Source organism: Gossypium raimondii, chromosome 1 (assembly GCF_025698545.1).
Source record: "Gossypium raimondii isolate GPD5lz chromosome 1, ASM2569854v1, whole genome shotgun sequence".
Classification (NCBI taxonomy): domain Eukaryota; kingdom Viridiplantae; phylum Streptophyta; class Magnoliopsida; order Malvales; family Malvaceae; genus Gossypium; species Gossypium raimondii.
The window spans coordinates 14,843,121-14,855,931 of NC_068565.1; the positions used below are offsets into that span (position 1 = coordinate 14,843,121).

Genomic DNA, 12,811 nt, shown 5'->3' on the forward strand with positions numbered 1-12,811 from the left:
AAACGAAAAATGTCTCTCACACAACTGATGTTATCGGTAGATGGCGCATTCCTTTAAGAACAGAATTTATGTATTCAGCTAGGTTCGACGTCATATGGCCATATCGTAGGCCGCCGTCGTATGCTTGTGCCCACTGTTCGAAACGTATGTTACAAAGGTAGTCCGCCTCTTCTCCGTTAATTGAACGTAAAATTGCCAACATCTTGTGAAAACGGTCTTTATTTATTTCATACCCTGCCAATATAAGGTCATAGCGAATAATTTATACCACTTCTACCAATAAAACTAATTTAAATTGACAAACGAAATAACACAGATATAGATTAAATACCCATGTTGGTCACTTGTCGTTGTTCGCTCTTAGATGGATATTGTCTGTAGTAGTTCAAAGCAACGTGTCTTAGGCAATATCTATGGTGTGTGCGCTGCCATAAGCTTCCCTGACGATCAAATGCAGTTAGTATACTGGCTCCCCGATCTGAAATAACACAGATATCAAGGTTAAGGGCACACATGCCTCCTTAACCTAGAGAGAAAGAAATTCCAGTCATCAGACGACTCCCCCGGTGTTATTGCAAATGCAATTGGAAGAATTCTCCCACCGCCATACTGTGCCACTGCAAGCAATAGCCGATGAGTATACCTACCGAACAAAAAGGTACCGTCAATTTGTACCAACGGGTTACAGTATGGAATCGGTATTGCTTAAAGGTCTAAAACAGGCGTTTGAACACTTGGCATCCACGTAACAATCGATCGTTGTAGTACCATGTTCCGTTTCAAGGTCTGTGATGGCACCTGGGACGTATTTCTCTAGCATCTGACACCACTGCCATATTTCATTATATGAGGCGTCCCACCCACTATGTATCTTCTCCAATGCCTTTTGCTTAGCTATCCAAGCATTGCGGTAAGAGAGCGTGTACCCCATTTGGCTACGAATATTAGCAATTAACACCGACACTGAAGTCCTGGATTTGCTTTAACCGTGGGCAGTATCAAGCTAGCTAACATAGCTGAATCCATCTTGGGATGATCTTGTGAAACACCTATAAACTGAGTACATTAAATAATGTAACATTGCATAATAAAAGTATTATTCAGAAACCGTCAATACTGTACCTACAGTATATGTATGTGGACCTTTGTACTTTTTAATCTCCCACAACTCTATCCTTTTCCTTAACAAGGCGTAGATTTTCCACGAACATGTGTCGTCTTGGACCGCACACTTTGCCTCAAACTTATCAGATTTGGATTTAACGACGTGGTAGTTAACACCGTTTTTGATGCTATGTTGTTTCAAAGCACCAATAAAACTATCATTGTTGGTAAACTGATTACCAACTTCAAATTCACCGGAATCTACCCCCGAACTTGTAAGATCACGAAACCAGTGTGGTAGATCTGAAAACTCTAACGCATCATCTACAGACAGATCGACATTATGCATGTGGGCTGGAGGTGAGTATGCTCTGAATCGTGGATTTTCTTCTTCATCTGAACTTCTTTCAGCATTTTCAGGTTCTGTTGGAATAGGTTCCGGTTCAGAAAATAAGCCAACTTCTGCACCATCCGGCCTGGGCTCTCGAGGTGGATCCACATCGGAGTCATCTTCTAACCCACAATCATCTGCAGCGTACGAGGTCCCCTCACCGGTTGACATCGTAGGGAGTACATCATCCATTTTTCTGGGCATTTGATAATGTCCCCAATTGGATGTAGATTGCCACCCACTAGAACTTGATGCCGTTCCCCAGTACGTATTTCCAGCATCAAACATCGAGCCACCGACGTACATGTCCCATCCACCGATAGAGTGTCTTGCAGGGGATGTACATTCGACACCGCTACCAAACATAGGCTGTTTCGTATTTTGTAACCCGCTAACTGAGTGTCGGGCAGGGGTCGTGTATACATCTTAAACACCGGTCGCAAGTACATCATTTGGCGATGTAAATTGTACATATAACCCAATATAAGGTGCTCCACTAGCAAGATGAGTCTGCACTATTGCCTCCAAGCTACGAGCACCTTTTATGTCGAACGAGTCATATGTCACCGGATCAACAGAAGAACAGAATCGATACGTAATAGATAGAACTTTCATTGGCGTCGTTTCGAAAATTTTACGCCTAATTCTTTTACGAAGTTCTGTCAAATCTATTTTCTGGTTAAAAACCAGTCGCACCGTATTCTCCGACAAAAAAACAACACCATTCTCGGTGTGGCAAGCCTCACCATCGTAGTAAATAATAGCACTAATGCGTTCACTCATATTTGAAACTCTAACCTTCTTAGCCTCTCTAAATTGTTTCTGCTGTGACTTATGCATTCTGAGAACATTTTCTGCCTAATTTATAGCCTCAGCCTAAACATGCTACTGTAGCAAAATCGCGTCCATGAGGGCGCGATTTTACAAATTCTTCTCAAATAGCATCCTGCTAGAAGCGATTTTATACTATTTGCTCAAAAACGTCAAAAAAAATTATTTCTTCCATGACCTACTGTAGCAAAATCACGTCCACGAGGGCGTGATTTCACAAATTCTTCTCAAATAGCATCCAGCTAGAAGCGATTTTATACTATTTCCTCAGAAACGTCAAAAAAAATTATTTCTTCCATGACCTACTGTAGCAAAAGCGCGTCCATGAGGGCGCGATTTCACAAATTCTTCTCAAATAACATCCAGCTAGAAGCGATTTTATACTATTTGATCAGAAACGTCAACTCGAAATTATTTCTTCTAGGACCTAAAAACCCTAAAAAGTCTGAACCCTAAACCTTAAAAGCCAAAAAAACCTAACGTGGGAAAAACAACAAAATCGCATCCCCCGAAACGCACTACGTGGCATGAAATCGCGGCCACGTTAGCGCGCTTTGCTGACGTGGCAGCAAATCGCGTTCTAGAGGGCGCGATTTGTTGCCACATCAGCATAGCGCGCTGACGTGGCCGCGATTTGCTGGCGCGTCCCTTGACATCGCGCTGACGTGGACACGATTTGACGGAAAATGGATCATTCCGGTAAATAATTAAATAATGGGTCTATTTCGGTAATTTTTCAAAAAAAAGGCCTTTTTTTGTAAATTGCCCAAAATAATATAAGTAATTTATTTTTTAAAAAGTATAAAACATACTTCGTTATTTGTTTCTATTTAAAAAAATAATGATTTGTAATTACTATTTTTTTGCCTTTTTGAGAGACAGAATTACTGAGCTTCTTTTACTTAAATCTTTTTATTTTTTCAGTTTTCACCTCATTTTTGAGGGTGTCATAGGACTTTCTACTGGCAGTGAATAGTGATAGTAAAACACTCGTATTCTTTTTTCTTTTTTTAAAATGAAACTGGGCAAAAGCCAGATCACCACCGCACTCACCCCACCTGTTATTCGTTTCGTCTCGAGGTGGTTTTTGTTCATACTTTTTTTACTTCTCATTTCATTTTGTCCTTATCGGGGCCAATGGCAATACTTTGTTACTATTAATAAGCTTCAAGTTATGGCGGAGTCGTAGCAGAGAGAGATCAATCACTTTCTCACTCTCTCCACTTTTACTTCTTGCTTGGAAGAGAGTGAAAACCGGCGTCACCTGAATCCTTGCAATGGCCTTGCCACGGCGGCGAAACCTTTCCTACAACCGCTTCCGCTCTCTTGTTAAGTTCATATCCGCCATTTCCGGTGTTCTTCTTATCCTCTTCGCTTTCCTTTCCTTTCTCGCTCCTTCTCCAAACGAATCGCAGCACTTTCACCTTCGCCATCACCACAACTCTGTATTTCCTACTCTCTTTCTCTCTCTCTCCTAGGTTTTAATTCGCGTTGAATTTATATCTGGTTTTTGTTTACACATAACTTCATCTTTTTTCCCTTTGTGTAGTTTAACGCAGTCGTTGAGGATCCTGTTACCAGTGGAGATTCAGTTTTCCATGTTCCAGTTAGGCTTCATTCTTTTCTTGTATTATTATTTATAATTTTAGTGATTATGCGTTTTGATTTAGATTGCATTGGATACCAACCGTTGATTTAATCTAATGTTGTTTCCGAGAATCAGAGTAGCGGAGGAAAATTAGATCGTGATATATGGAGTTCGAGAAATGCTAAATTCTTTTATGGGTGCAGTAATGTCAGCGCCAAATTTGCAAGTGCGTGTAATCATTTTTTTCTCTAATTTAACTGATTAATTGTACATTTTTATGTAGAAACTTTAGGTTCCTTTGATAATGGATTTGGGAAACGTCAAGTCGTCTAACGATAATGATAAAAGGATTGTAATGATTTAGGGTTTTTATACTGCTTTGAACAGTTATGAAATTGCAGATACACTTAATGCAACAGAAAAAGCATTAATGCGTTTATTGTATTGCAGAAGCTGAAGCTGTTTCACGTCCCACTCGATATTTGGCTATTGCCACTAGTGGAGGCTTGAACCAACAAAGAACCGGGGTAATTGTGATAGCTACTTCTCAATACAGTTATTTTATCTGCAAGGATGATGTCTTTTAGCATTTTACTGCCTTAATTTTGGGTTCAATGTCCTAATTAGCACGAGAAGCTGCAAAGCCAGCAAGTAAAATTCATGTTTCTCTTGCTAAATCCTCGCAGAGCCTGCAATGGCGGAACTTAAAAATGCATTCTCTTGATTGGTCAGAGTGGAAATATAGTAGTTTAGTTGTAATTGTAAGTGGATATAAATATGGAACGAAATTGTATAGTGAAGTGTCTGCTTGAAGGATTGCTTAATTGGAAACTAAACTGTTTAAACAGAAAATAATGTGATGCGCTGCAAATCAATCAAAAGCTGTAACAAGCACGGGGCATTGCTTTCATCTGCTTCTGTCTGATGGAAACTCTAGTGATCTACTGACATGCTTAAAGCTATTGGTCCTTTAGATCCCTAGTTTGAACTTTCTGTTACTGACTTACCATCAATGTCTTATGACCACAAGGATTGGATCATTGTTTTATTGCTCTATTGATGCCATTTTATGGTCAAACTTACTAGTAATGCATGTGGCAGATTACAGATGCTGTTGTTGCTGCTCGCATTTTGAATGCTACTCTTGTTGTCCCAAAGCTGGACCAAAAATCCTTTTGGAAGGATGCAAGGTGTGTAATGTAATGAAAGATATTTAGCCATTTGAAGTCCTAATATCATTTAGCCATCCATATTAAATGGAAGAAGTTCTGCATGAATTCAGTTGTCAATATGTTATGTGACAATTTCTGCTTTCTCTTGTCCAGTAACTTCTCAGAGATCTTTGATGTTGATTGGTTCATATCATCTTTGTCAAAAGATGTTAAAATTATAAAGCAGCTGCCTAAAAGGGGAGGGAAGAGTTGGACTCCATACACCATGCGTGTTCCAAGGAAATGTAGTGAAAGATGTTACCAAAATCGTGTATTGCCAGTTATTTTGAAAAGGCATGTAAGTTCCTATTCTCTATATTTTTAATGGTCAATTTATACGTGTAATCCTTAACTGGTCAGGAGCTGCTTTTGGATTTCTTTATTTACTTTTACTTTTTATTTTCTTGTGATTGTATAGCTGCCTCTACTCTTTCTATCTTTTCCTTCCTTATGGAGAAAAATTAGCAAATATGTTTCTGAAATCAACCATGCTTGTAAGCAGAAGTTGGTTTGCTGGTTCCTGGAGCTGGATAGGATTTTGAAGAATTATTGAGTAATAGTGATGTGGATTGGGGAAGAAAACAGCAACAATAGAAAAGAATTAGGGCTGAACAAACAAATTGGAAAGAAGATGGAACCCTAGAAAGCTTAGGGTTATAGAAAACCCCTAGGTTTCTTTATTAACTTCAAGGAAATAATAATAAAAGTCTGCTGGAGTCAATTCTATTACAGCATATTTATAGGAGACATACTTGCTAATAAAGTTTCTACTCTTCCTTGATAATAAAGTTTAATTAATAATCCTAGACTTAACCCTCAAGTAATAATAATCCTAACTGTCAAAAAAACATATCTAATACTTTAAACTAAATAAAATAAGCTGAAATAATAAAATATATTTATTTATTTTTTAATTTTAAGCTCCTGCGCCATTCTCCCTGGCTTGGAAAACTTGACTCCGGTAAGAGAACTTTCACCACTTCAGCATAATTTTCTCGATCAGCTTTTTCCAGTCTCTCCTTCATGTAATTATCCTGGATCATATCAACAGTTTGAAAAGCTTCTCCACAGGTAATAATTAAAGCATGATTTTGGTTTTTATGTTTTCCTTCTCCTAACTTTGTATGCCCATGCAACTTCATTCCTAGATTTCCTGGTCAAGGTTATTGGCAGCTTTAACCATTACTGAATAGTAAACTATCTGATCTCTTACAAATTCTTGAAGTGCAAGAATGATAATTTCAGGTGCCTTTTCTCCTGGCATTCTGACAAGACTATAAACATCTTCTATGCTCGAACCTTGATCACCAACCTTCCGAATTTCGGTGCAAACAGCCTTGTCCAACTCAGGATGAAAGTGGCTGCCTTGTCCTTCATCAGAAAGTTTTGACAACAGATGCTCAGTGTAACTAGCCATAGCTTCCCAAGGTGACTTGCCAAACTTCGATGCTATGCTGACATTCTTTCTAAACTCAAGCGTTTCCTTCATCTGATCCAAACTAGTTACACTTTCATCATTCAAAAGCTCAAGATTGTATGTCTCCTCATCTTTGAACAATTCTAAAGCATTGGATGTGGGAGATCTTGTGCTATATACGGACACCATGATACTAAGAAAATCCTTTTCTCGTCGTGAAATAAATTCACCTTGCGTGATGGATTTTAGTTTCTTAGCCATATCCACATCATAGAATTCAGTATCCTCAGCTCTACGTTTTAATCTTCTCAACTTAGCAGTTTCACCCACACCTTCATCTTGTAAGCATGGGAAAACAAGAAGTGCACCAGAACTACTGAAATAAATGGAAAGCATCACCACATTGCAAATCTGCAGTCACATTAATTCCCCCTTCCATAAGATTTTTTCCTCCATGAATCCAAGCAGAAAAAATAACTGCTCTTTTTCTTGCATTGCAAGGAAATGTAGACTCAGACATATTGTGCAAAAACTGTTAAGAAAGTACAAACAGTTGATCACACGTACTGCCTGTGTATAGTCTGATGTTTTAAGGTGTCATTGCCTTCTTGTTTTTCGACACCATTTGAATTAGACCTTCCATGTCCAAATGGCTTGCTTTCAACACTTGATTTCTCGGACCTCCCATGTCCATATGAGTTGCTTTCAACACTAGTTACACTTGATCTCTCGAAATATGATCCATTACTTTTAGCAAGATCATTAGCTTGACTCAATATTTTTACATTGAAGAAACCTCCAGACTCATCAAAATGAATTCCATTGGAATGTTGATTCTGTGTTACTAACAGCTCTGCATCAGATGCATTTTTACTGATAGCTACATACTCCTTGAAAAGGGCATTCTCCTTCACATTATTGGAATCAATTGATTGAAGCGCCTTCTTTAGCTGATTAGGCTGTGTAATCGGTGTAACAGAAATGGAAGGCAAAAAATTGAATGAAAATTTGCTTTTATTATGATCAAGCCAGTGTAACAGTGGAGGCACTTTCCCCAGTCTAATTGGCAGTGTTAAGCTGATTTGAAATCTGCAACCAGTTGGAATTGTGCGATCTATGCACACCAACAATGACCTTTCATCAAGCAAAGCAGTCCCTGAAGTCTTAGCCGATATCAAGATATTAGTCTGCCCAGCTAAAACTGACTTTTCAAGTGAAATAGCATTAGCACCATAGCTGATTGATGTTCCACTGAAATTAATGGAGTTCTCATGATTGTGCACGTTCAGAATAGTTAGTTCTGCATTTAAGGTAGCTATTACAGCAGCTGGATGCTGTTTTGTAATGCTTAAGTTGTCTACTTACCTCACTCATGATCCGCCTAAATGTGTTTGGCGTTACTAACCACTCATAAAGGTCATCTAGAGTCTTAAAAGTTGTCTTGGAGAAAAAATGTGCTAGACCAAGAGGTTCAAACAAATATTTGTTGTCTGGATGCCAAGGAAAACAGTCATGTGAAATTATCAACAAAAAATCCTCATTCGTACCTCTTTCATGAAGACTCTCCTATTTTAGCAACGCCTATTTCACCCAAGATAATTGGAACCAGATTTTCAGTAACATCTTTCGCAAACTTAGCTTTCACATCAAGTGCAAGTAATTTTACTCTAAAAGGCTGCATCACCTTTACACTGTTACTTGCCTTCAAGTTTTCTTGCTTTTTCTTGAGTTCAACATTGGATTCTCTCTCGGAAGAATCTGTTTTAATTGTAGAAACTGAATCAGCTTTTTTTTATTTCAGAATTAACACCTGGCATAGTTTCCCTTGAGATATCCAAGAGATTTTCAACTTGCCTCCAATCCTCCCCTTCTTCTAAAGATGTGTCTATGATTGTATGAACAACCAAAGACTCTCCATGAACCATATGAACATTAATTGCTTCAATTTCTTCAGGATATTCATCATAAATCAGTTCTAACATATCATTATCTTTCTCTTCTACATGCATCTTGCAAAGAGAATCAGCAACTTCAACGTTGATTCCACCCTTGTTTACTTGAAGGGCATGCATCAACCACTCATTCTATCCACCTCGTACAACAAGGTTTGCGGTCCAGCATCATGAAAGACGTTTTCTTCATCACCAAAATCAAATTTATCAGCGAGACTACCTTCCGGTATTTCAAACTGGTTGCGGGCACCTTTAGGAATCTCCATCAAGGTTCCCTTTTGTTCTTGTCCCAGCCAAGCATAAACTGCACGCGAAAATTCTTCAGTCGACTATGGCTTAATAACAAACCCTAATATAAACCCTAGAATCTAATTAGGCTCTGATTACCAAATTGATGTGGATCGGGGAAGAAAACAGCAACAATAGAAAAGAATTAGGGCTGAAGAAACGAATCGGAAAGAAGATGGAACTCTAGAAAACTTAGGGTTATAGAAAACCTCTTGGTTTCTTTATTAACTTGTAGGAAATAGTAATATAAGTCTGCTGCTGTCAATTCTATTACAGCATATTTATAGGAGACTTACTTGCTAACAAAGTTTCTACTCTTCCTTGCAAATAAAGTTTAATTATCCTAGACTTAACCCTCAAGTAATAATAGTCCTAGCTGTCAAAAAATCATATCTAATACTTTAAACTAAATAAAATAAGCTGAAATAATACAAATATATTATTTATTTTTAATTTTAAGCTCCTGCATCAAATAGTCTTATCTTTCTATGTGCTATAAATCTGAGAGTAATTAAGAGTGGTAGCTAAAAGGCTAAAAATTGGTGATGCATGGAAACCTTGCACTCATAATGACAAACCTTTCCTTAATGGGAATAACCATGAAGCTATGGTGGGAAATCAGCTTGAGCTTTTAGATCCTTTATAAGTAGTCTTATTATTACTGGAAGCAGAAAGTGTTTAGAGAACCAGCATACACAACTTTCAGAATGCTAATAAGTTTTATTGGAAGACTTTTTGAAATTTTGAACTCATATCTCTGGTCCCTTTATTGGATGGCTTTTGTATTTCTGTTGACATTTGTTTCATTGTAAGTCTCAACATGTTTTTGTTTCAACCATGATGTCACTCTTTCTATCTAACGATAAAATTCAGGGGAGTTGATATTATTTTTGTCTTTTAGAGCTATCTAATATATGTTGGTTTCACTAATGGCACTTGTCTTGTTATGCGAAGCATGCAGTTCAGCTCAACAAGTTTGATTACAGACTTGCAAACAAATTGGATACAGATTTGCAGAAGCTAAGATGCCGAGTTAACTACCATGCTCTGAAGTTTGCTGACCCTATTCTAGAAATGGGGAAAACACTTGTTCATCGAATGAGGATGAGGAGCAAGCGTTATATTGCTTTGCACTTGAGGCATGTATCTTTATACCTGTATATCTATCATGCTTAATAGCTGTGTGCACAAGCATCCCTGGACTTCATACTTTAGGTTTGAAACTGCTGCTTGCATGATACAGTTACAAAAATGAATAATACAACTAACTATACACAACCCTCCAATTCCTTTATAGTCTGTAAATGGCAGCATGGCCATTTGCTGGAAGGTCAAATATCTGATGGTACAATGAAAATGTCTTGCATGTTTTAAAGATATGCCTTCAACCATCATTATAGATGTGTCCACATTAGGCAATGAATGAATGCGTTGTTATCTTTTCTATTCAATAATAAAAGGCAGGTATAAGATTATTGATGCAGCAAAATGTTTTTGTTACAGGTTTGAGCCTGATATGCTTGCATTCTCAGGATGTGATTATGGTGGAGGTGAAAAGGAAAGGAATGAACTAGGTGCAATACGAAAGAGGTGGAAAACTTTACATGTAAGGCTCAAGTTTCATACTCTTAGTAGTTTAATGCATCCTGATTCTTATTTTTTACAGGCAAAGAACTTGCAATTTGGAAAGTAAGTTTAGTATTTCAATGTTATGATCACCCTTCATCATTTTTCAGTTTATAAATACTGTTGTGTACTCCCATCAATGGAGGAGGGGGGGGGGGGCATGCAGTTCTTTCTATTTGCATGACATATTAATTGTAAACATTATAAAAGGTTCAAGTGGGTGAGGATTTTATAAAAAAAAAGAGAGGGAGAGAGATGCAGAGGGAATTCTTGAAGTGACTGCTATTGTGAGAACAGACACTGCAGTTCTTTTAAATTATCCAATTTGTATTGTTTGTGACTCGCATCATTCATCTCCAATCCCTGATCTGATGCAAATGCTGTATGGATCTGTTTATTGGCTTGCAGAAAAACAATCCTGATAAGCAAAGGAGGCAAGGAAAGTGCCCACTTACCCCAGAGGAAGTTGGTTTGATGCTGAGAGCTCTAGGATATGGCAGTGACGTTCATATCTATGTGGCTTCTGGTGAAGTGTATGGAGGGGAGGAAACTTTGAGACCCTTAAAATCACTCTTCCCGAACTTCTATTCCAAAGATACCATTGCCACAAAGGAAGAATTAGCACCATTTTCCTCATTCTCTTCTCGAATGGCTGCACTTGACTTTATTGTTTGTGATGAGAGTGATGTGTTTGTCACCAACAACAATGGTAACATGGCTAGGATATTAGCTGGACGAAGGTAAACAAGCCTGCTTCCAGTCTCTCTGTTCCATAACTGTAAATGCTGGCCAACTTTTCTCATTGTTTGTGTTATTGCAGGAAATATTTTGGACATAAGCCTACTATTCGTCCAAATGCTAAAAAACTATATCGGTTATTCTTGAGCAGAAGCAACATGACATGGGAAGCATTTGCCTCTAGAGTTCGTACATTCCAGAGAGGCTTTATGGGGGAACCAAAGGAGGTCAGGCCAGGAAGGGGTGAGTTTCACGAGAATCCATCCGCTTGTATATGTGAAGATTCAGAAGCCAGGGAAAAGGCAACTACATATTCAAGAGGCAAGAAAAATGGGAAATTGGATGATTCATCACGAAAAAAAGAGGTTATAGTAAGTGATGATCAGAATGATTATGATGATAATGATGAACCAAGATGGCCTGATCTGGACGATGATGAGAATCAAGTTTGGCCTCAAGAGAAGCTCCATTATAATGGAACAGGTTCGGATTATGATGCAGTTATCTCTGATGAACCTGAGTTGGAAGAGATGCTTTCAGACTGAACAGAATGAGTTCCTTCTTGAAATTCCTCGCCCTCTCTCTTGGCCATCTGAGGCAGTCATAATTTTGTGATGATAATGCAAACCCTGTCTATTAAAACCCCAGGTTATCAATGGTTGCGTGTGGGTGTGTGTGTTTACTTGAGTTTTAGATTTGAGGAGCATTCAAGTGATAATGAGGCATACAATAGACAGCAGGTCAAAAGATGGAACTTTCTCCCCTTTAGGTGATGTTTCATAGCATAACAAAGGGTCCTCAATCCAAATACCATGGCATGGGAAAAGAAAAAGGTTGAAATACAGCTGTGGTTGTTACTGATACTGGTTTGGTTTTTCATTTTTAGGTTTACCTTTTTTTAATCTTTACTGAGGCCAAACATTTCGGATTTGAGAGAAAGCTTATGTAAATTTCGACATAGTTGTATCCAATACAAAAGCAAAAGTGATAGGCGGCGGATGTATGTAATTTTCAATCCTTAAATTTTAATTACTCCAGGAACCCATATGTTAAAAGCTTGGGCCTTGGACCTTTCCATCATACGCACTCTAATCAAATCCTCATGTAGATGAATTTGACTACAGTAAATCCCCACCCACAGCCATCTCTCCACTACTCTCAATCTTTCTCCTTCTTCCTTACCATTTAACAATAATGTAAAGCAAATAACAACCATTATATGGCTAATTATCAAATCTACCGAATACCAGTGGTTGTCAAAACTTCCAACATTTTACATAAAAGATAACCTCTCCACTTGTTCAAAACTCTACCTTCCATGATAAATGTTGATCATGAAGCAATAAATGGTAATAAAAACACTTCAAGTATCTCTTGCCTATGACATAAGTTCAGAATATCCAGCAAAGAATATTAAATAGAATTGTAGTCCTCAAAATAAAATATCAGATTCATGACATTACAATAATTGAACTAAAAAATAAATAAAACGTTAACACAAAATTTAACTTAAACCAAATGAGATATCCAATAAGCCATTCAAATAAATCGATATAATATACTAAAGAAATAAAAACAACACTTTAAGATTTCCATCTTGTATGAAGCTCTTGCATTTTCATACTTCTTATCAATCTTTTTCAATTCATCAAAATACTTTTTATT

The 12,811-nt window shown here is 37.7% G+C and overlaps 1 protein-coding gene across 1 annotated transcript; it reads left to right on the plus strand.

The window, feature by feature from the left end:
* Positions 1-3,364: 3,364 nt before the first annotated feature.
* LOC105783808 (hypothetical protein) lies at positions 3,365-12,226 on the plus strand. Its single transcript, XM_012609467.2, has 10 exons — positions 3,365-3,771; positions 3,876-3,932; positions 4,050-4,140; positions 4,365-4,441; positions 5,016-5,104; positions 5,240-5,423; positions 9,737-9,921; positions 10,286-10,388; positions 10,817-11,148; positions 11,229-12,226. The coding sequence occupies exons 1-10, from the start codon at positions 3,604-3,606 to the stop codon at positions 11,689-11,691; spliced, it is 1,749 nt and encodes a 582-aa protein (XP_012464921.1). The 5' UTR covers positions 3,365-3,603; the 3' UTR covers positions 11,692-12,226.
* Positions 12,227-12,811: the final 585 nt, after the last annotated feature.